The 20598-nt window shown below is 61.7% G+C and overlaps 2 protein-coding genes across 2 annotated transcripts; one reads left to right on the top strand and one right to left on the bottom strand.

Moving 5' to 3' along the window:
- Window positions 1-472: 472 nt before the first annotated feature.
- NEFH (neurofilament heavy chain) lies at window positions 473-5621 on the top strand. The gene is made up of 4 exons (XM_069030720.1): window positions 473-1265; window positions 2439-2638; window positions 3347-3471; window positions 3789-5621. Exons 1-4 carry the CDS (start codon window positions 473-475, stop codon window positions 5524-5526), a joined length of 2856 nt encoding a protein of 951 aa, XP_068886821.1. The 3' UTR covers window positions 5527-5621.
- Window positions 5622-5721: 100 nt separating this feature from the next.
- On the bottom strand, window positions 5722-19685 carry THOC5 (THO complex subunit 5). The gene is made up of 20 exons (XM_069030721.1): window positions 19580-19685; window positions 18867-18978; window positions 17969-18112; window positions 17244-17357; window positions 16572-16669; window positions 15823-15969; window positions 14082-14196; window positions 13522-13654; window positions 12553-12630; window positions 12333-12373; window positions 11006-11105; window positions 10760-10868; window positions 9447-9548; window positions 9257-9353; window positions 8892-9006; window positions 8099-8202; window positions 7885-7972; window positions 7663-7778; window positions 7301-7491; window positions 5722-7112 (listed from the first exon to the last, which is right to left on the bottom strand). Exons 2-20 carry the CDS (start codon window positions 18960-18962, stop codon window positions 7049-7051), a joined length of 2052 nt encoding a protein of 683 aa, XP_068886822.1. The 5' UTR covers window positions 18963-18978; window positions 19580-19685; the 3' UTR covers window positions 5722-7048.
- Between the last annotated feature and the right edge of the window lie 913 nt (window positions 19686-20598).

Here is a 20598-nt window from a genome sequence, read left to right as displayed (position 1 = left end):
GTGGTCCTGCTCCCCGCCCGGGGGATGTGTTCTCCCTTGAGGCACACCCTCCTCCCTTGCCGGGGGTCCCACTCTATTCCCGGGAGCTCCACCCTCTGCCTGGGGGCTCCGTGCTCCCTTCGGGAGCTCTCCACTCCCTTCCCGGGGGTCCCACTCTATTCCCGGGGGTTCCACTCCCTTCCCGGGGGTCCCACTCCCTTCCCGGGGGTCCCGTTTTCTGCTCCCGAGCTCCCGCTGCGCCCCGGGGTCCTCCTGCCAGAGGGGTTCCGCTCCTTTCTCCTGTGACTCCCGCTCCCCACCAGGGCGTGGCAGCGGGGTCCCCCCGCACCCGCGGGGCTGCGGCGGCGGCGCGGGGCGGTGCCGGTGGCGGTGCCGGTGCCCACCCCCGCTGCCGGTGGCGGGGCGGAGCGGCCGCCGCGAGCCCTATAAAGCGGGCGGCCGCGCCGGTGCCGCAGCGAGGGCGGGGGTCACCATGAGCCTCATGCTGGAGACGCTGCTGGGCCCCCCGGGGGGGCTCCGCAAGGAGCCGAGCCGCGCTCCCCCGCGCTCCGCCGCCTCCAGCGGCTTCTACTCGTGGCCGGCCCCGGTGGTGGGACGGGCGCGGGGCGCGGGGGGCGGCGGCGGCAGCGCGGCCGCGTCCTCCACCGAGAGCCTGGACTCGCTGAACGGCGAACCGCGGGCGCGCAACGAGAAGGAGCTGCTGCAGGTGCTGAACGACCGCTTCGCCGGCTACATCGAGCGGGTGCGGGCGCTGGAGCAGCAGAACCGGGCGCTGGCGGCCGAGGCGGCGGCGCTGCGGCAGCAGCAGGCGGGGCGCTCGGCCATGGGCGAGCTGTACGCGCGGGAGCTGCGGGACATGCGGGGCACCGTGCTGCGCCTGGGCGCCGAGAAGGGGCAGCTGCGGCTGGAGCGGGCGCGCCTGGCCGAGGACGTGGCGGCGCTGCGGGGAAGGCTGGAGGACGAGGCCCGGCAGCGCTCGGAGCTGGAGGCGGCGGCCCGCGGGCTGGCGCAGCGCTCGGCGCAGGAGGAGCGGGCGCGGGCGCCGCTGGAGGAGCGAGCCCGGGCGCTGCGGGAGGAGGCGGAGCTGCTGCGGAGGCAGCACCGCGCCGAGGTGGGAGCGCTGCTGCGCGGGGCGCGCCTCGAGCTGCCCGCCGAGCCCCCCGCATCCCTGCGCCCCGGCGTCACCGCCGCGCTCCGCGACCTGCGCGCACAGCTGGAGGGCACGGCGGCCCGCAGCACCCTGCAGGCCGAGGAGTGGTTCCGCGGTGAGTGTGAGGGTGCGGGCGCGGAACGCGCCGGCAGCATCCCCGTCCCTCCGCGGGGACACCCTGGGCTGCCGCGCTCCGGGGCGGGGTTGGAGCAAGGGGGGCGAGGGAGTCCCGAGGGATGCGGGGACACCCCGCTCTCTGTTTTGTGTTAGGGTGCCCCCAGCCCCGGAGGTGCAGGGACCCCTCCCATCTGTGCTGTGCTCCTGGAGGGTGTTGGGGTACCCGCGCCCCAGGAGGGTGCAGGGACCCCCATATATTGTGCTCGGGGAGGGCGTTAGAGTCCCCCCGCCCCAGGAGGGTGCAGGGACCCCCCCGTACATTCAGCGCCCTGGGAGGGCTTCAGGGTGACCCCATCCCTGCCACCAGACCTCCAGTGCCTGCGGGTGCGCTGCCCGACCCCCCCTCTGCCCCGCAGTGCGTTTCGAGGAGGGTGTCAGGATCACTGGCCCGGCATCCCACAAGGTTTTGGGGTGCTGGACCGCCCCGATGCCGCAGGGTGTTGTGCTGGTCCCTCTCAGCCGGGGCGAGTGTTTGCAGTGCTGGGGGGGGAGGCGGTGGTGCCGCATCCCTGACGCGGGAGGAGAGGACAGGGAGGGGTCTTTCTTGGAGGGGGGGACACTACGGGCGCGGGGTGGGGTCGGCACCCCCGGACTCAGCCCCCGGGCGCGCAGGGCGGGTCCAGCACCGCGGACAGCGGCGATTCAGCACCGCGGGCAGCGGCCGCGCCGACCCCGGGAACCGCAGGATCGGTGTTCCCCGTTCCTGTCCCCTCCTTCCGTGCCCCTCCTCGTCCCCTGGGGTATCCGCAGGGCGCTGCGGCAAAACCCCCCCGCCTCAGGCCGGGCTTGGCGTGCCTGGGATGCGGCGGGGGGGCAGCGTGGTGGGGCAGCGGCTGTGGCACAGCTGAAGGGAAGGCGGGGGCTGCGGCGAGGATCTGCACCGGGTGAAGCCCAGGATGGCAGAAACACCCCCCGAGCTCTTCCTGCCCGTCCTCCTTCACTCCCCGGCACAGACGGAGCGAGGGGTGGGGAAGGCAGAGTGCTCAGGGAGCCTGGGAGGGCTTTGCAGAGGACAGGGATGTGTGGCATGGACAGATCGGAGTTTCCCCGAGGAGGGGAGGCTGCAGCCTCCTTCCCTCCCGCCCTGCAGCTCCCCCTTTCCCCGTTGCAGTGAGGCTGGACAAGCTCTCGGAGGTGGCCAAGGTGAACACGGACGCCATGCGCTTGGCCCAGGAGGAGATCTCCGAGTACCGCCGGCAGCTCCAGGCCAAGACCACCGAGCTGGAAGCCCTCAAAGGGACCCAGGAGTCGCTGGAGAGGCAGAGGCAGGACTCGGAGGAGCGCCATCATGCAGATGTCCTGTCCTACCAGGTACCGTGGCGCAGTGGGCAGCAGCCCAGGCTGGGGAGGGACCATCCAGCTGCTGGGGAGGAGCAGCGCTGGGGTTTTGGCTTCAGGGCTGTGAGTGAGCTGTGGCAAATGCTCGGGGCTCTGTCAGAACCGGCCTTCCCCAGCCCGCAGGGATCAGGAACCCAGAGCCTGAGGGGTGTCCGGGCTGTTGTGCCCTCAGCACCCCTGGAGCTGCCCCATGGCCCTGCCTGGTGCTGAGCTGCCTGTGAGGATGGTCACAAACACCATGGAAGTGTGTCCAGGGTTCAGGCCACATCCTGTGCCCCAGATCTGGGCAGTGAGGGCTGCGTTGGTGGCAGGGTGATGCCCCATCAGCCTCTGGCTGGAGTTTAGTTGCCATTGGACTCACCTGAGTCCTGGAAGCATTCCCACAGCTTGTCCCTGCTGGAGGGAGTGCTGGGGGTGGCCCAGGGGCTCAGCTGGAGTGCAGCTCCTTGCTGCAGGGGTGCAGGGCTCCTGCCAGGTCCTCCAAGGCAACTGGACACTCTGGGACAAGCCCTGGCTGTGTCCCCTTCCCTGTGTGTCTGCAGGAGGAGGTGGCTGCAGACTCCTCTGTGAGGACACACTGGTGCTGGAGACCAGGGGACAGTTTAGGGGTGCTCTGTGTCCCCCTGCTCCTGGGGACTGTGTCATGTGTCCCCCTGCCATGATTGCTCTGTGTGCCCACAGGAAACCATCCAGCAGCTTGACAGCGAGCTGAGGAACACCAAGTGGGAGATGGCAGCTCAGCTCCGGGAGTACCAGGATCTGCTCAACGTCAAAATGGCCCTGGACATCGAAATTGCTGCCTACAGGTACAGGGAGGGCAGGGGGAGGAGTGGGGGGGTCTCAGACAGGTCTGCTCAAGGTCCCTCGTTAACACCTGGGCTCTTTTTGGTGAGAAAATCATCCATCCACCAAAGCCATGGTGGGCAATGTTCAACTGGGTGACCCAGTGGTGTGTGGAGGGAAGGGCAAGGAAACCTGCTCATCCCAGGCCACAGGAGCAGGAGGGTCATCCAGGATGGGGCAGGGAAGGAGATGGAGCTGCAGGACATGGCTGGCAGCTCCTGGTCGTGGGAGGAGATGAGAAACCATCACTGAGTGCCCTGCTCTGGTCTCTCCCTGGCAGAAAGCTCCTGGAAGGGGAGGAATATCGACTCGAGACTGGCATTGGGATGCTCTCCTACCCCGAGGTGGTCCCCAAGGCTCCCAGCATCCCCAGCAGCATCAAGGTGAAGAGCGAGGAGAAGATCAAGGTGGTGGAAAAATCGGAGAAGGAGACGGTGATTGTGGAGGAGCAGACGGAGGAAATCCAGGTGACCGAGGAGGTCACAGAGGAGGAGGAGGCTGAGAAAGAGGCTGAAGAGGAAAAAGCTGAAGAGAAGGGGGAGGAGGAGGAAGAAGAAGAGGAGAAAGCTGAAGAAGAGGGTGAAGAAAAGGCCAAGTCTCCTGCAAAGGAGGAGGCCAAGTCCCCAGAGAAACCCGAGTCCCCCTCAAAGGAGGAGGCCAAGTCCCCAGAGAAACCCGAGTCTCCCTCAAAGGAGGAGGCCAAGTCCCCAGAAAAACCCGAGTCTCCCTCAAAGGAGGAGGCCAAGTCCCCAGCAGTCAAGTCACCTGAAAAGCCCCCAAGCCCCTCAAAGGAGGGGGCCAAGACCCCGGTCGTGAAATCTCCAGAAAAACCTGCAACCCCCTCAAAGGAGGAGGCCAAGAGCCCAGCTGTGAAGTCCCCAGAGAAACCCCCAACCCCCTCAAAGGAGGAAGCCAAGGCTCCAGCTGTCAAATCCCCTGAAAAGCCAGCAACGCCCTCAAAAGAGGAGGCCAAGACCCCAACAGTGAAGTCCCCAGAGAAACCTGCACCTCCCTCAAAGGATGAGGCCAAGACCCCGACAGTGAAATCCCCAGAGAAACCCGCACCCCCCTCAAAAGAGGGGGCCAAGACCCCGACTGTCAAGTCCCCGGAGAAACCCGCAGCCCCCTCTAAAGAAGAGGCCAAGAGCCCAGCTGCAAAGTCCCCAGAGCCACCTGCAACTCCCGCAAAAGAGGAGGCCAAACCCCCATCTGTCAAATCCCCAGAGAAGCCCCCGACTCCCTCTAAGGAGGAGGCCAAGGCCCCAGCTGTGAAGCCCCCAGAGAAGCCCCCAACCCCCTCTAAGGAGGAGGCCAAGGCCCCGGCCGTGAAGTCCCCAGAGAAAGTCAAATCTCCTGTGAAGGATGAGGCCAAGTCTCCACAGAAGGAAGCGGCCCCGGCCAAGGAGCCAAGCCCTACTCCAAAGGAGCCAAAAGCCCCCGCCAAGGAGGAGCAGCCCAAGGAGGTGAAGGCTCCCTCCAAGCCCGAGGAGGGTAAGAAGGTGGAAGCTCCCAAGAAGGACGTCCCGGCCAAGGCAGAGGAGAAACCCAAAGAGAAGGTGGCCACTGTGCCAGAGCCTCCAGCTCCACAGGCCAAAGAGGCCACCAAGCCAAGCCCCAAAGCTGCTGAAGAGGGAAAGGCCGAGGAGGCTCCAGCAAAACCTCAGCAGGAGGGCAGCAAAGCAGCCACCAAGGAGGCTGAGAAGCCAAAGGCTGAGGAGAAGGTGGAGGAGCCCAAGAAGAAAGTGGAAGAACCCAAGAAGGAGAAGGTGGAGGAGGCCAAGAAGGTGGAGGAACCCGAGAAAGAAAAGGCGGAGGAGCCCAAGAAGGAGAAGGTAGAGGAGCCTAAGAAGGTGGAGGAACCCAAGAAGGAGAAAGCAGAGGAACCCAAGAAGGTGGAAGAACCCAAAGCTAAAGCAAAACCCAAAGATGAGCCCAAAGCCAGTAAGGACCCCCCCAAAGTGGAGGCTCCCTCCAGCAAGGAGGGCACAGCCCCAGAGCCGGCGCCAGGGAAGAAGTGACAGGAGAATCCCGGGCGCCAAAGGCACCTCTGGGCACGGGAGCTGCTCCGCTCCCTCCGACAGCTGGGCCCGGGGTGGGACCCCAGGGACCCCCAGAGCCCCCAGGCCAGGCTTTCCCTTAGCAATAGGCCCGTGAGAGCCCCTCGGGTGGGCGATTGCTTCCCTCGCAGAACGTGATATTCGCCGAGCGCCACATTTAAACACTTGAATTATAACCCAGGAGAAGAGGGGGGACCCCTGGGGGCACCCCACCGCCCTTCTCCTCTAAGTGCATTTATTTAATGTATGTGCAATGGATGGATGAGTGCAATGCAGAGCTGTAGCTGCTTGGGGGGGGGCTGGGGGGTCCTGCCCTGCCCTAGGGGGTGACAGTCCCTCCAGGCAGAGGTGGGAGAGGCTGGGAGCTGCTGGAATGCTCACGGACACACCCGATGCACCAGGAACCTCAGCCCACTGATACTTGCTTTCTGTGCAATAACCAAATAAAAGTGCTTACGGAGACACCCCGGCTCTGCTGGCTCGTCCTGGGGGGAGGACGGGGAAGGAAGATGGGAATGTGGGGCTGGGATCTGTCACTCAGGGCTGGGGTGGGTGACACGGGGCTTTCCAGAGGGGAAACACACCCCACAGCAGGCAGGAAGGACCCTGTGCCCTGAGGATGGAAACAAGGCCGGCCCTGCTGTGCTTTCCAAAGGATTTCAGTGTGGTTTTTCCCTTCCTTCTTTTTTTAAAGCGTGGCTCCCCAGGGACTGGGGGAGCCTGGTTTGACCCAAGGGCTGCGGCGCAGCCCAGCACTGCAGCACTGCACCGAGGGCAGCGGTGGGGGGGGAGCAGGAGAGGGGCTGTCAGCCCTTCTGGGGGAGAAATCACTCCCAGGAGAGACAGGGAGAAGCTGGGATGAAGGAGGGACAGTGACCTTGGGAGGGGGGATGGAACCCCAGCTCTGCCAATCCGGGACCCCACACGGAGCAGTGCCGGGGAAGGGGCACATCCCAACTCCCTGATGCCAAGCAGGGCGAGCCAGGATGCTGGGATGTCCCAACCCTCATCCTGCCTCTCTCCCAGGACTCTGCTGTGCTCCCCTCTGAGGCCAGGGAGCAGAGAAGCCCCCCAGGATGCAGGGATGGTGCTGATGGGATGGCAGCCAGGTGGCAAGGACAGGCTGGGGCTGCAGTGCGGGCTCTGGAAAAGGGCTATTTTTAGCCATCTCAGTTTTTAGCCATCTCAGCTCCCCAGTCCCCGTGGTGGGGAGGGGAGGGAAGTGAGGAGGCAGGCAGAATCCCTGGAAAGGCTGTCAGAGCCCAGGGATGGGACACAGGGCTTGCTGCAGCCCCCACAGGTCGGCCATCCCAGCCCTCTGCACGGACAAGGCACCCACATATTTTTTCTTCAGTTCAGTTTAATCCCTTTGACTACAAAACCTTCAAACAAAACCCAGAATCTTGGAAAAGGAGCTGAAATGTCAGGATGGGAACACTCCCCCCACAGAGAGAACGAGCCCCAGAGTGATGCCCAGGGCTGCTCAGCGATGGCTGAAGAACCCCTGGGGGTAGTTGAACTTGAAGGGCTTCAGGCGCAGGGGACCCCTGGAAGAGGAGAAGAGGGAGAGGCTGTGACCCACAGGGATCAGGAACCCACAGAAAAAGCCCAGTCCCCGGGATACTGTCCAGCTGTGGGGGCAGATTCCCTCAGGACAGGCTTCCAGACTGGCTCCAGGCATCAGCAATGCCACCAGAGTCCGTGCCAGCACCCTGAGCCCCCAGCCAGCTCCCACCTGACCAGGCGCAGACACATCTTCTCCTGGGGGAACTCCTTGGGCCCCTCCACGCTGGGATCGTGGGGCTCTGTCTCCAGGTACACGTCCAGCACCATGCACAGGCGCTGCAGCTGGTTGGTGAGGAGCTGGTAGCCCGGTTTGGGCCCCCACAGCTCCTTGTAGTAGACATTGACCTCGCTCTCCATGGCCTGGAAAACAGAGAGGAGGTCAGCACAGGCTTGGATCTCTACTCTGCATTCCCAGGCGTGTCTGGCCACCAGCTCACCCCAACATTCCCTTGTTACGGACACAGAACTGCTGGGGACAGCCCCAAAAAAGGCAGGGGTGCTGCAGCCCCCTGTGCCCCCACCCCACAGTACCCGAATGTTGTCGTCGTTGCTGCTGTTCCGCTCTCCCTTCCAGTTGAGGCACAGGCTGAAGACGGGAGGCAGCGTGGAATACCCAGGGTTCAGCACCACGGCTGCCTGGAGCTTGGCTGAGCAGGGAAAAGGCATCACCCACGGGTGGATTATCCATGGAGGCTCCCAGAAGCCGCCCTGGGATGGGGATTGGGAGTTCCCAAGGGAAGGAAAGGTGCTTACCTGTTCCCCTCTCTATCAGGGCCATGTAGTAGAGGTGAGTGTCTTCAGCCAAGCCGGCCTCTATCACATCCTTAGTGTAGGGCAGCTCCTGAGAGGAGGAGAAGGAATGATGGCTCCAGTGCCATGTGGGAGCTGGAAAGGAGCTGGAAGGGAGCTGGAAGGGAGCTGGAAGGGAGCTGGAAGGGAGGGATTCAGCCTCGTGCTCAGCACTTACAGCATAATCCTCGTAGGGAATGGCTGTCCACTTCACCAGGCGCGAGACGATCTTGGTCGGGAAGAGCTGCTGGCACTCGCTGGACACGGGCACAACGCCGTGCTCTGGAACAAGGACAGGGCCCCTGAGCAGGGCAGGGCTGGGGACACAGCTCTGTCACTGCCCTGCAGCGGGGACACTCCCAAAGTGGGACCTGGGGATGCCCTTATCCTTCAGCAGCTCCATCAGGTGCCCTGGGCTGTGATCCCATGGGATCCTTAGACTGTGATCCCACTGGATCCCTGGGCTGTGATCCCATGGGATCCTAAGACTGTGATCCCACTGGATCCCTGGGCTGCTTGACGGGCACACAACACACATGGGTGTGCACTTCACCTCCCATCACATCCTAAATCGCTTCCCAGCGCTGGGATGGCCATTCCCAAAAAGGGCACCAGAACGGGCAGAGCCTTCCTCTGCCACCCAAAATAGGGCAGTTCCCTCATCCCTACAACTCCCAAGGGCAGAGGGAACAACTGGGAATGCTGAGGGTGGCAGTGCCACCCATCAAAGGTGACGTCAGCCAGCTGATGTCTCCTCTCCTGTGATTGCTGCTGTTCCACTCTCCCTCCCAGTTCAGGCACTGGCTGAAGATGGGCAGCAGCGTGGAGTAACTGGGATTCAGGACCACGGCCACCTGGAGCTTGGGGATGCTGCCACTGCACCCCTGTCCCCAGGGATGGCTGGGGGGCCTGGCAGGACCCTGTCACTGTGCCCTGTGCCTTCAGGGACGGGCAGGGAGCCCAGCACTCACCGAGGGATGCAAACTGCTTGTGCAGGGCCAGGCGGGACTGCAGGCGGCTCCGGAGCAGCTTCACCGTCAGCTCCATGTGGCTGGCACTCAGGGAGTTGTCAGCAGCCACCGTGTGCTGTGGGCAGGAGGGATGTCAGTCCCCAGCAGCCACCCCTCCAGAGGGACAGAAACCCACTGGGTCACTCAGTGTCACTGACAGGGCTTGCACCATGCCGTGTGTGTGACATCAACACGGCAGCATGGCCCCACGCACAGACCCAGCCCAGCCTGTCCCAGTTTATGGTTTGGGAGCAGCTGGTGCCAGCAGGGGGACGGGACAGGACCCCAAACCTCAGCAGGGGAAAGGGGAGGGGTTTGTGCCATGCCTGAGGCTGATCCTTGGGGAAATGCAGGCCACCCAGCTTCTGCACCCACACGTAGGGGTGTCCCAGCTCTGTCACGTAGTCACTCAGGGTCAGGATGCTGTGGGGACAACGAGGAAGGGTCACATCAAGCCAGGGAGGATTTGCTGTGCTGGGGCGAGGACCTCATGGCTGTGGCCTGGGTGACACTCACCCCACTTTATCGAACTGGAACTGGTTGGCCGGGTTGGGCGTTTTCCTCCCGTGGTCCCCGGGATAGAGGCAGTTGAGGAGGGAGTCTGGGGAGAGCAGGTCCCTGGCAGAAAGAGGGGAGAGGTGAATCAGCAGCAGCCTGGGCTCCACATCTCCCCACAAACAGCCCTCGAGCCCAGAGGAAGGGATTAAGAGCTCCATGAGCTCAAGACCTGAATGATTTTCCCCTAGTTCCACTCCTAAAGGAGAGCTGTCTCCTCCCTGGCTGGGAGAAGATGGAAATCACAGGGCACCAGCTCCTGCTCCCTCCAGTGCCATGAAATTCCTCATGTCTGACTGTACTCACAAGCCTGACCAAGCACAGTGGGCTGCAGGATTTGGGGTCTGGCTCAAGGCACAGCCTCCCTGGTTTGGGGTAACACAGCCAAGAGCAGCAGGAGGGAGGGAATGCCCTGCACAGGACCTCTAGCTGCTGTCACACAGGGTTTGGGGTGATTGCAGCAAGAAGAGAACCCCAAAAGGATGAGGAGGCTGCATATGGGACAGGCTGGGAGGCAGCACCCGCTCCCAGGCAAGCCCAGCCCAGTCTCTCCCACCCCCTGCCCCAGGGAGAGCCACCAAAAGAGCTGGCAGCTGGTGGGAGCTCCCTGGGCAGGCTCCCAAAGCTGCCACTTAAGCTGTTCCTCACAGCAGTCAGGCTCCAGCAGGCTCTGGGGAGCACAAGGAGAGGCAGCTGCATCTCTGGAGCTCAGGACAAGGTGACCTCAGGAGCAGTCAGGTGAGGGAGCTGCCAGGCTCTGCCTGTGGCAGGGAGGCTGAATGTGTCAGCAGGAGAGGCTTTCCCCCAGCTCCTGACAGCCCTGGCACTGCTGAGAGGTTCCCAAACTCCCTGACTGTGCATTGTCATGGCAGAGGAGAGGAGGAGGAAGGTGCTTGGGCTGTGCAGGGCTCCTGGATCCTATGGGAGCAGTGCCCAGTGATCCCCAGGCTCTGAAGGGCTCCTGGATCCCATGGGATCACTGCCCAGTGATCTCCAGGCTCTGCAGGGCTCCTGGATCCCATGGGATCACTGCCCAGTGATCTCCAGGCTCTGCAGGGCTCCTGGATCCCATGGGATCACTGCCCAGTGATCTCCAGGCTCTGCAGGGCTCCTGGATCCCATGGGATCACTGCCCAGTGATCTCCAGGCTCTGCAGGGCTCCTGGATCCCATAGGATCACTGCCCAGTGATCCTCAGGCTCTGCAGGGCTCCTGGATCCCATGGGATCAGTGCCCAGTGATCCCCAGGCTTGCTGCCCACGGGGCTCTCCTTACCCAGCACTGATGGCCGTGGTCATCTCCACAGCAGTGGTCACCTTGGCTTTCACTGTCATGACGTTGAGGTTCATCAGGTAGTGGAAGGTCAGGTGAAGGACGTTCTCATCTGCCCACACAGAAGGGGTGACATTGGTGTCTGCTCCAGCTCAGAGAAACCCCTCCCCACCCTCAGCTCCCCCCAAAGTCCCCAGGGTGCTGCTGGGGTCAGTCCCTGAGCTGCTGTCCCCCCCCAGAGCCCCTCACCTTTGCACTTCAGGTCGAGGGTGACGGACAAGGGATGTCGCTTCAGCATCTCCTTGCGTTTGTCGTCCAGCTGCACGCCCAGCGTGGGCCGGCGCCGCTTCTGGGGGGGTAAAACAGCTCTCAGAGCCTTCTCCTGCTCCTCACCAACCCATGGACCTTCCCAGCCCACTGCTCTTTCCCTCCAGTCCAGTTCCCCAATCCCCCAGCACCACGGCCACAGCTGCCCTGGGGAGGGAGAGGAGCAGGAAACCAGCTCAGCTCTGGTTCCTGTCATTCCTTCAGCTCCAAGGAATGTCTCCACTCCTGGGAGACAAAACCAAGGACCTGCTGGCCCAAAAGCTTTCCCACTGCAAGAGGCAGAACCCAGAATCAGCGAATCCTTTAGGCTGGAAGAGCCCTCTGAGAGCACCAAGTCCAACCACTCCCACAGCACTGCCAAGGCCACCACTGAGCCCTGTCCCCAGGTGCCACATCCAAACGTGTTCAATCCCTCCAGGGACGGGGACTCCACCACTGCCCTGGGCAGCTGTGCCAGGCTGGACAGCCCTTTCCATGAAGGAATTTTCCCTATATCCTCCTCTGGCAAACTCTGTTCCCTCTCCTCCTGTCCCTGTTCCCTGCGAGCAGAGCCCGACCCCCCCGGCTGCCCCCTCCTGTCAGGGACTTGTGCAGAGCCACAAGGTCCCCCCTGAGCCTCCTTTGCTCCAGGCTGAGCCCCTTTCCCAGCTCCTCAGTTGCTCCTGACCCTTTCCTAGCTCCGTTCCCTTCCCTGGACACCTGAGGCCCTTCCCTTCACCCTTCCCCACAGGAACACCCAGTGCTGGTGCCAGGAGGTGGGAGTGGAGGCCCAGAGCCCCCTCAGGCTTTGCTGCTGGGACCAACCAGCATTTCCAGCCTCTCCTCAGCACCTAGCAGGAATTATCTGTAGGAGAAACACTTCCTCCAAGGAGTGCTGAACAAGCCCTGGAGCACAGAATGCTGCTGGCACGGGATGGACACGGATCCCTCCCTGTTGGACACCAGCTCCCTGCCCTCAGGCTATTTATACAAAGTGGAGCAGCTCCAGCCGGAGATGTGGGATGTCAGCGTGGAGGGACACGAGAGGAGCAGCTCTGTACCCTGGCTGCTCCTGCATTTGGGACACAAACTGGAAATGGCAGCTCCCTCCTCCCAAGAAAGGTTGGGATTTGACATCGCTGCACTTCCACACACTCACGGAGTGCAGGGGCAGCTCCCAGCCCCACCCAGCCCCACCCAGCCCCACCCAGCCCCACCCAGCCCCACCCAGCCCCACCCAGCCCCAGAGGGGAACAGCTCTGTCCCTTACTGTGGTCTGCTCCTCCTCCGCGTCGGAGTCGCTCTCATCATCTGTGCAGAGAGAGGGGTGTCAGAGGGACCACCCAGGGCTCAGCTCTCCCACCACCAGCAGGACCACCAGCCCTCTTCCCAAGGCTATGGTCCCCCTGACACCCCTCTCCCAACAAAAGCAGAGTCCCAGGAGCTGCAGACACACAGGAACAAGTCCCCAGGGCAACACCACAACTCACCCTGCGAGTCCTCAGGTGGCTTGTAAAGGGCTTTGGCTTCCTCCACGCTCCCTTCGATGGCCACCACCAGCTTCTTATCTGCAGAGGAGACAGGAAAACTGAGTTAGGAATCCCACTCCTGCTGGAAAGGCAGTGGGCAGAGCAGCCCTGCCCCAAATGCTCCTGGTTCCTGGTGGAGGAAGCTCCAAAAGAGGCCCAGTGGGAACAGCAGTTGTCTGGAAAGTTCCGTGAGGTCACCACAGGGCTGGATCTCCTGGACAGGATGAGGTCAGAGGACGGAAAATGCTGGGTTTTGAGGGACTCTCCCTGACCCCATAAGGGCCAAATCATTATCAATAGCCAAGAGGGGTTGGGGTTTGGCTGGGACAAGCAGGGATTGAGGAGTGGTGTCACCATGGCTACAGATGCAGCAGGGACCTGGTGTGGCCAAGTGCCAAAGTGTCCTCCACAGCCTTCACCACACAGGAGGTGTGGACAGGCCTGTGGGATTCCCAACCTCTTCCAGAAATCCTTCCCCACTCAGGGAGGCTCCAGAAAGCTCCTTAAAATACAAAGCTGCCTGAGGGGATGAAGGTTTCCAGGTGAGCCGTGGGAAGGGGCTCTACAAGGCCAGGGAAAGGCACCACCCATCTTGGAGTCCCCCCCACCCACGGGTGGCACAAGGCAGGGGGTGACAGCTCTGGGGAGGCTGTGACAGCACCCAGCCAGCTCACAGGCTGCAAGGACATCCCTGTCGACCTTGGGAAGGGGGGAAGGGAGCTTCCCAAGCACTTCTTCCAGCGAGGCAGCTGAGCAAACAAGGTTTCAAATGCTGCTGCCTCACTGCGCCGTGGGGCCACCCCGCTGCTCTGCGCTCAGCAGAATCCTACAGCACAGCAGACAGCGGGGAAAGACCCCCAAAAAGTGGTGATTCCTGCAAGCAGGAGTGAAATCTGGCCCGTGGAGGGGCACTGCCCCCTTGGTGCTCACCACAGGCCTGTCCGTAGGCGCTGGCTTGGACAAAGAGGACGTAGAGCGGCGGCGGGAGGTGCCGGGCGGTCTCGTACTGCTTGTGTGCCTGGTCAAAGGGCATGAACAGGTACTCCTGGACTGGCAGGGAGGCCTGGGGAGTGACAAGGAGAGCCTTCAGCACTGGGAAGGGAACAGCTAATCCTCCTCACCCCGAGCAAATCGGAAATGAAGCTGGCACAGCAGCGGTGGGCAGGGTTAAACATGGAGAGCCCCAGGGAAGGGCTGGCAGCTGCCTCTGCTGGGAAGGTTTTGGATCTGGAAATAACCCAGTTCCTCCTCGTGTTCTTCCCTCCCAAGGCAGTCACAGGGGGCTGGAACTGCGTGGGGCTCCCCAGGGAAAGGCCCATTTAGCAGCTCCTGCAGCTGCAGGGCTGCGGGAGCTGCCGCATAAACAAGGAGACTCTGGAGGGGTCTCGGATCTGCCCCTCGCCCTCCCTGAGTGGGAACAAAACATCTCCAAACCCAAACCAGCCCAGGAGCTGCCCCTGGGACTGTGAGCTCCTGCAGAGCTCAGGTACCTGCATGATGCTGTTGAGTCGAGGCTGGAGGCTGCTCAGATACTCCTTCTTCACCTCGATCTCCTTCAGGATCTTCTCCTTGCTGGTCAGGCACTCCTTGTACTTCTCTGCCAGCCTGCAGGTGGGAATTCTGTCACTGCCACACAGCACAGCTCTAAATCTGCTGGGATCCACCTGGATGATGGGCTCCAGCATTCCTGCCCCGACACATGGAACCAGGAGAGCTCAGACATGGGGCAAACACAGAGCTCCCAATGCCAAGGGCAAGCCAAAGAAGGAACTGATTGGAGATGGAAAACGAACAAGGAAAAGGGGAAGCTCAGCCTCGTGCTGTGCTCCAAGGGGCAGCAACTGGATCTTCCCTCAGGAGATCTGCTCCCACAGCAGGCTCTGCTGCCAGCAGCCACGAGCCCTCCAAGCTCCCTCCCTAAGAGGCTTTTCCAGTTCATATTCCCAGAGTCACTTCATGTCACATAGCCAAGGTATAATATAGCAAATCCAGGGAAATGCAAGCCCACCACGATGCTCTGAGCCCTGGACACACTCGTGTTTAGGGAGAACTCACTAAATCTCCTTATTGCTGCTGACTGCAAGCTCTTTCCCAGCAGGAGCAGGGAAACTGGACATGGAAGTGACCAGTTCCTCTCCAAGGACAAACAGACCTGACCTTGCAGAACCTGAATTTTGTTTCCAAGCAAAGCTGTGTTTGTGGGGGTCAGCACACATCCCAACAGGCTCCCACGCAAGTTCTGAGCTCCAGGGTTCACACACCTTCCCAAAACTGAGCTACTGAAATCCCTGCACGCCACTCCAGAGGCCCCTCGCAGAAGATTCCAAAGCCAGCCCAGCACTCCTTGGGGTTGCACAGCTAAAAACACCAACACAAATGGATGGATGGATGGATGGATGGATGGATGGATGCCAACAACATCAGAAAAGGCCCAAAGCACCACTGGCATCTGCTCTTGAGCAGCTGAACAGGCCATGTCCCACCTCAGCAGCGGTGGGAGATGGACAAGGGCATTCCCTTGATACCACACAGTGAGGATTGGGAATTCCAGAGCTTCTCAGCAATTTAATGTCCAGCTGAGGGTCTGCAATGATCATTTTTAAGCAGGACCCTCAGAGTTCTGCTGGCTGAACACTCCTCTGCTTGTGCCACCGGCAGAGCCAGCTGGAGGATCCTGGCTGTGCCTTCCACCAGGCAAAAGCAGCCAGGTTTTAGGGAAAGGGTCTGGGAGAGGGGAAGCACGAGGGGTTGGAAGCACCCAGCACCTCTCACTGCTCTGCTGAGCTGCCCTCAGGCAGCACCCACCAGCACATTCCAACAGATCTTTCCAGAAGGTGCTCCTGGCCACTGCTACCCAAACACAGGAATGCTGGGTCATGTTTGCTTTTCCCAGGGGGCAAGAGTCAGGGAGCAGCTGGGACAGTGATGACACCACCAGCAGGACACGGGGCTGTCCCAGCCCAGGGTGGTTGGCAGCAGCTGCAGCCAGGATGGGCTCCCTTTCAGGGAGCACAGGGGTCAGCAGGCAGTGACAGAGAACTCCCTGACCTATGGAACACGGATCCCAGCTCCACACAGAGGGAATCTCCCAGCCACACAACAAATGCCTTGTTCCACGCTGATCCAAGAGGCAGTGAAAGACTTCATCCCTACATTTGCTCTCCCAGCAGCTCTGGGTGTCTGCCCAGATCCCTGGAGCAGAGGCACGGAGTGGGAACACCCCTGACCCACCTCTTGCGCTGCTCCAGCTCCCAGTCCAGGCGGGCCAGGGTCTGCTGGTGGGGCTCGGTCAGGGTGATGGCAGGGCGGCTGATTTCAGGGGGGGCCTCTTTGTAGAACTCCTCCAGGCTCACCAGCTCGATCTCCTCATGTTTGGACCTGCCAGGACACACGGATCAGACCAGGGAAAAGTGGGAAGTGCCCAATGTTCCCACAGGAGAGTGTCCCAGTGGTGCTTCCTGCCCCGACTTCCCTCTGCTACTGAGCCACCACCATCAGTGAGCTGAACTTGTTTTCTCCTCCATTGTCTGTGCCTAAAGGGGCTCCAGGAGAGCTGGAGAGGGACTGGGGACAAGGCATGGATGGACAGGACACAGGGAATGGCTTCCCAGTGCCAGAGGGCAGGGATAGATGGGATATTGGGAAGGAATTGTTCCCTGGGAGGGTGGGCAGGCCCTGGCACAGGGTGCCCAGAGCAGCTGTGGCTGCCCCTGGATCCCTGGCAGTGCCCAAGGCCAGGCTGGACATTGGAGCTTGGAGCAGCCTGGGACAGTGGAAGGTGTCCCTGCCATGGCAGGGGTGGCACTGGATGGGCTTTGAGGTCCCTTCCCATCCAAACCATTCCATAATTACACAACACCTGGAGCACCCGCTCTGCTCCCGCAGTGAACTCAAGGAACGTGGGAAGAGCTCCCAAAGACGGGAATCATCCACCCATCCCAGACACACCACTGCTCCCTCTGCTTCCTGGCCACACTCACTTGAACTCCAGGCACTTGGTGATCTCTTTCTGCAGGTGCATCACCTCGTAGAGCAGGTTCTGGAGCTGCAGGTGATAGGCATCGACCTTCTGCTTTGCCTGAAACAGGGCCAGAGCAGGGATGGAGCAGCAAAGACACCCCAAGAGTCACTAACACCCCCTGTCACTACAGCAGCTTGGGACAGCGGGTTTTAGGGTACTCAACAATTTTTGGGTGGAAGAATGACATTTTTAAGGGCTGGGGGAGCAAAGGATTGTGACATGAGCCCAATCCTGCTCCTCCCAGCATGTTTCAAAGCCAAGGCACAGGACAGGGCTCATTTGCTGGAGCACACAGAGCTCCCTCTCTGAGAACTCTGGGTATGGAGCTTCCAGGCCAATCACCCACCCATTTCTACACCTGCACAACACCAGACCCTTGAAACAGAGCTTTCTGACTCTCCACTATGTTCAAGACAGAAGTAGACACTTCCTTATTCACCTAATTACAGCTCCCCACACTCACCAGGAGTTTATCAGGCTCAGAGTCTCCCAGCAAACCCTCAACTCAAACCCCACGGCCTGGCTGAGGTGAAACTCCTCGCACCACATACACAGAACAGGCAGGACCAGCCCCATGTCCCACCCCCCAAATCCCAAGGTGCATTCCTCAGTCCCAGCCTCTCCTGGGTACCTCGTGGGTCTGGTCCCTGCCTTTCTTCAGCCGGATGTGAGCCAGGCGGTTCAGCTTCTTCAGGGTCATGAAGTGGACACAGCTCTGGACGCGCCGCTCGTCGATCTCCGAGGCCTGAGGGGCAGGAGGGAGGGGATGGAAGCAGGAGAGATGGCTGCAGGCAATTCCTGGCACAAAAGGGGCTCCACGCTCTGCTATGGAGCCACATTGATGCCACTGGGGCTTCCGAGGGAGCCTCCCCCTGCCAGATCACAGGGCACTGCTGGGAATCACTGCGAGGGGGGTCCAGGCTCCTAAAAAATCTCTCCAGTCACTTTTCCCAGCAGTAGGAACAGAGGTGGTTCAGCCTGAAGCACCTGACATGTCCCAGGAGCATGGGACAAGGGAGGCTATTCTATTTCCAGAGCTCAATCCCTGCCCCAGGAGCCCCAGTCAAGGAAAGCTGTTCCACTTCCAGAGCTCAATTCCCTGTGCCAGGACCCTAGTCAAGGAAAGCTTTGCCATTTCCAGGGGTTCAATTCCCTGTCCCAGCAGCCTTGGACAAGGAAAGCTGTTCCATTTCCAGGGCCTCAATTCCTGCCCCATCCTGCCAGAGAAAGGGAGGCTGTTCCATTTCCCTGACTCTGCCCAGGAGACATCATAGCTCCCGCTGCCTTTCCTCTGGGATTAACGGGAAAACACCAAAGGACAGACACGTGACACCACACACAGAGGCCTTCCCTTACATTTTCCTTGATGCCCCGGCTCTTCAGCTCCTGGATCTCTGCCATGAGCCTCTGGAGCTCCTGGCAGGTCTCCCTGTAGAGCTCGTAGTCCTTGATGGGGTCGCGCAGATCCACCTCGCTCTCCTCGCTGTAGTACCTGACATCCTGCCAAGGCAGAAACACCTCCCCTGGCTCATCCCTCCCACCTGCAAAGGGCTCTGTGGGACAAGCTGCAATTTCTGGCTCTGCCCATGAATCCCACAGGGAGAGGAGTCAGTTCCAACAATCCCAAACCCACCGCTCACTAAAACACCTGGCATGTTTATGTTTATTGTTATAAATGTGAATCCACACGGTTGGGGTGTCCTGGGCACGGCCAGGAGCTGGACTGGAGGATCCTTGTGGATCCCTTCCATCTCAGGATATTCCATGATCGACAGGACCACAGAGGATAAACCAGGAAGGTGGTTCCTCCTCCTCCTCCTCCACCCTGATCCCCACTCTGGCTGATCCCACACTATCCTGCTGCTCATGGGAGGGTTTGAAGGCACCATGCAAATCCCTGAGGGATCCTCCAGCCTTGTGCTCGCTCTCCAGAGGAGCGTTTGTGTCTCCTGAAAGAGATGGAAGCAGGTTTAGGAATTCACAGCAGGAGTTTAAGAGGCACTGGAAGCTGGGAGAGTTGGATCTCACAATTCAAGGAATCCCAGGATGGTGTGGGTGGGAAGGGACCTTAAAGCCCATCCAGTCCCACGGGCAGGGACACCTTGCACTATCCCAGGTTGCTCCAAGCCCTGTCCAACCTGGCCTTGGACACTTCCAGGATGGGGCAGCCACAGCTTCTCTGGGCATTGTTTTCCAGCAGGGAAAACCAGGCCAGCACAGAGAGGTGTGGGGAGGTCCCTGGGCAGGTCTGTACCTGGTCAGCGTCGCCCTTGCCCCGCTTGCCCTCGGCTGGGACCCCGTCCGTGCGGATCACCTTGGGCTTCCTCTTCTTGCTGGACTCGGAGGACATGGTGCTGCCAGCCGGGCTGGGGAGGGGGCACAGGGGGAGTCCGTGGGGGCCAAACCTGCCTGGACTGGGGCTATCCCGGGCTCCCCCCGCCAGCCCCGCCTGGGCTCTGCAGTGTCCCCTGTGCCTCCCTCCCTCCATCCTCTGCCTCCCAGCCCCCCCAGACCAGCTCTGAGCCCCACCAGCACCGCGGGCCCGGGGTCTCTGCTCCACCACAGCTCCCTCAGACCCTCCACTCCCACTGGGCTCCCTTGGGACACCGGGCTCGAGGGCTCGATCCCTCCAGGCCTCGGGGGCTCCACTGCCCCTGAGCCCCCAGACTCCAACACACCGGGACTGCGGCTTCTGCATCCCCAGAGCCCCCCAGATCCACAGATCCGGGACTCTCCGCTCCTCCAGAGCCCCCCAGACCCCCAGCACACCGGGACCGAGGCCTCAGAGCTCCCCCAGACCCCCAGCATGGAGCCTTCGCCGCTGCACACCAGGACCCTCCACTTCTAATGAGCCCCCAGCACACCGGGCCATGGGCCTTCCGCCTCTCCGGAGCCCCCCAACCCAAGGGACCCGGGATTTTCCCCTCCATCCCCTCCCGGGGGTCCCGGCTCGCCCCCCGCACTCACCGCGCCCTCGCCTCCGCGCCTCCCGGAAGTGACGTCACGGAACAACAGAGCGCGGAGCGGCGGCGAGAGGCTGGCACTGCTGCAGGCGCCCCCTAGCGGATCTGATGTCCTGGAGGACCCGCATGGCGCGATGGGGGCGTGGCTTCGCTAAATGGGCGTGGTTTGCGCGGAGGGGCGTGGCTCAACGGAAGTGGGCGTGGCTTAACCTAAGTGGGCGTGGCTTAACCGAAGGGGCGTGGTCGCTGTCCTTGCTCACAAACCCGGCTGGGGGGGGGGGGATGGGGCAGTCCTCGGGGTGAGACCCTCGCACTGGGGGCACTGGTGGGACTGGGGGGGCTCCTGCTGCAGAAGGGCCCCCACAGGAATGCGGGGAGCTTGGATAGGGGTTCCCGAAGCGTTGGAGGGTGTCCGTGGGATTGGGACGGGATCCCCGGTGGCACTGGGGGACATCCATGGGCTTGGAAAGGGTTCAGGATGGGGTCCCCAGTGGTACTGGTGGGGGCATGGGATGGGGTCCCTGATGGCACAGGAGGTACCTATGGGATTGGGATGGGATCCCAAATGGCACTGGGGGGTATCCATGGGGTTGGGATGGGATCCCCAGTGGGGTGAGGGGCATGCAGGGGCTTGGGGGGGCATGGGATGGGGTCCTCGGTGATGGTGGAAGGATCCATGGATTTGGGGAGGGCTTGGGATGGGGTTCCCAATGGCGCTGGGGGGGATCCATGAGCTTGGAGGATCACGGGATGGGGTTCCCAGTGGCACTGGGAGGATCCATAGGCTTGAAGGGTCATGGGGAGGTGTCCACAGCAGCACTGGGGGGTGTCAGGAGCTTGGGATGGGGTTCCCAATGGCACTGGGGGGTATCCAAGGGCTGGGCTGGGGCTTCACTTGGGGTGCCCAGTGGTACTGGGGGGATCCAGGAGCTTAGGGGGTGGAACTGGATGGGGTCCCTGGTGGTGCTGGGTGTATCCATGAGCTTGAGGGGAGCACCGGATGGGGCCCCTCATGGCACTTGG

The sequence above is a fragment of the Aphelocoma coerulescens genome, chromosome 15 (assembly GCF_041296385.1).
Source record: "Aphelocoma coerulescens isolate FSJ_1873_10779 chromosome 15, UR_Acoe_1.0, whole genome shotgun sequence".
NCBI lineage: Eukaryota > Metazoa > Chordata > Aves > Passeriformes > Corvidae > Aphelocoma > Aphelocoma coerulescens.
This window is presented reverse-complemented; position numbering and strand designations above follow the sequence as displayed.

What these genes read in the sequence shown, in the direction of transcription:
- THOC5 (XM_069030721.1), bottom strand. Translation starts at nt 18,962, where the DNA reads ATGTCCTCCGAGTCCAGCAAGAAGAGGAAGCCCAAGGTGATCCGCACG. An exon ending in CGCCTACGGACAGGCCTGTG is followed by an intron (nt 12,631 to 13,521) that starts GTGAGCACCAAG and finishes TCTCCTCTGCAG; the next exon opens with ATAAGAAGCTGGTGGTGGCC. An exon ending in CCTCGACCTGAAGTGCAAAG is followed by an intron (nt 10,869 to 11,005) that starts GTGAGGGGCTCT and finishes CTGTGTGGGCAG; the next exon opens with ATGAGAACGTCCTTCACCTG.
- NEFH (XM_069030720.1), top strand. Translation starts at nt 473, where the DNA reads ATGAGCCTCATGCTGGAGACGCTGCTGGGCCCCCCGGGGGGGCTCCGC. An exon ending in GGCCGAGGAGTGGTTCCGCG is followed by an intron (nt 1,266 to 2,438) that starts GTGAGTGTGAGG and finishes TCCCCGTTGCAG; the next exon opens with TGAGGCTGGACAAGCTCTCG. An exon ending in ATCGAAATTGCTGCCTACAG is followed by an intron (nt 3,472 to 3,788) that starts GTACAGGGAGGG and finishes TCTCCCTGGCAG; the next exon opens with AAAGCTCCTGGAAGGGGAGG.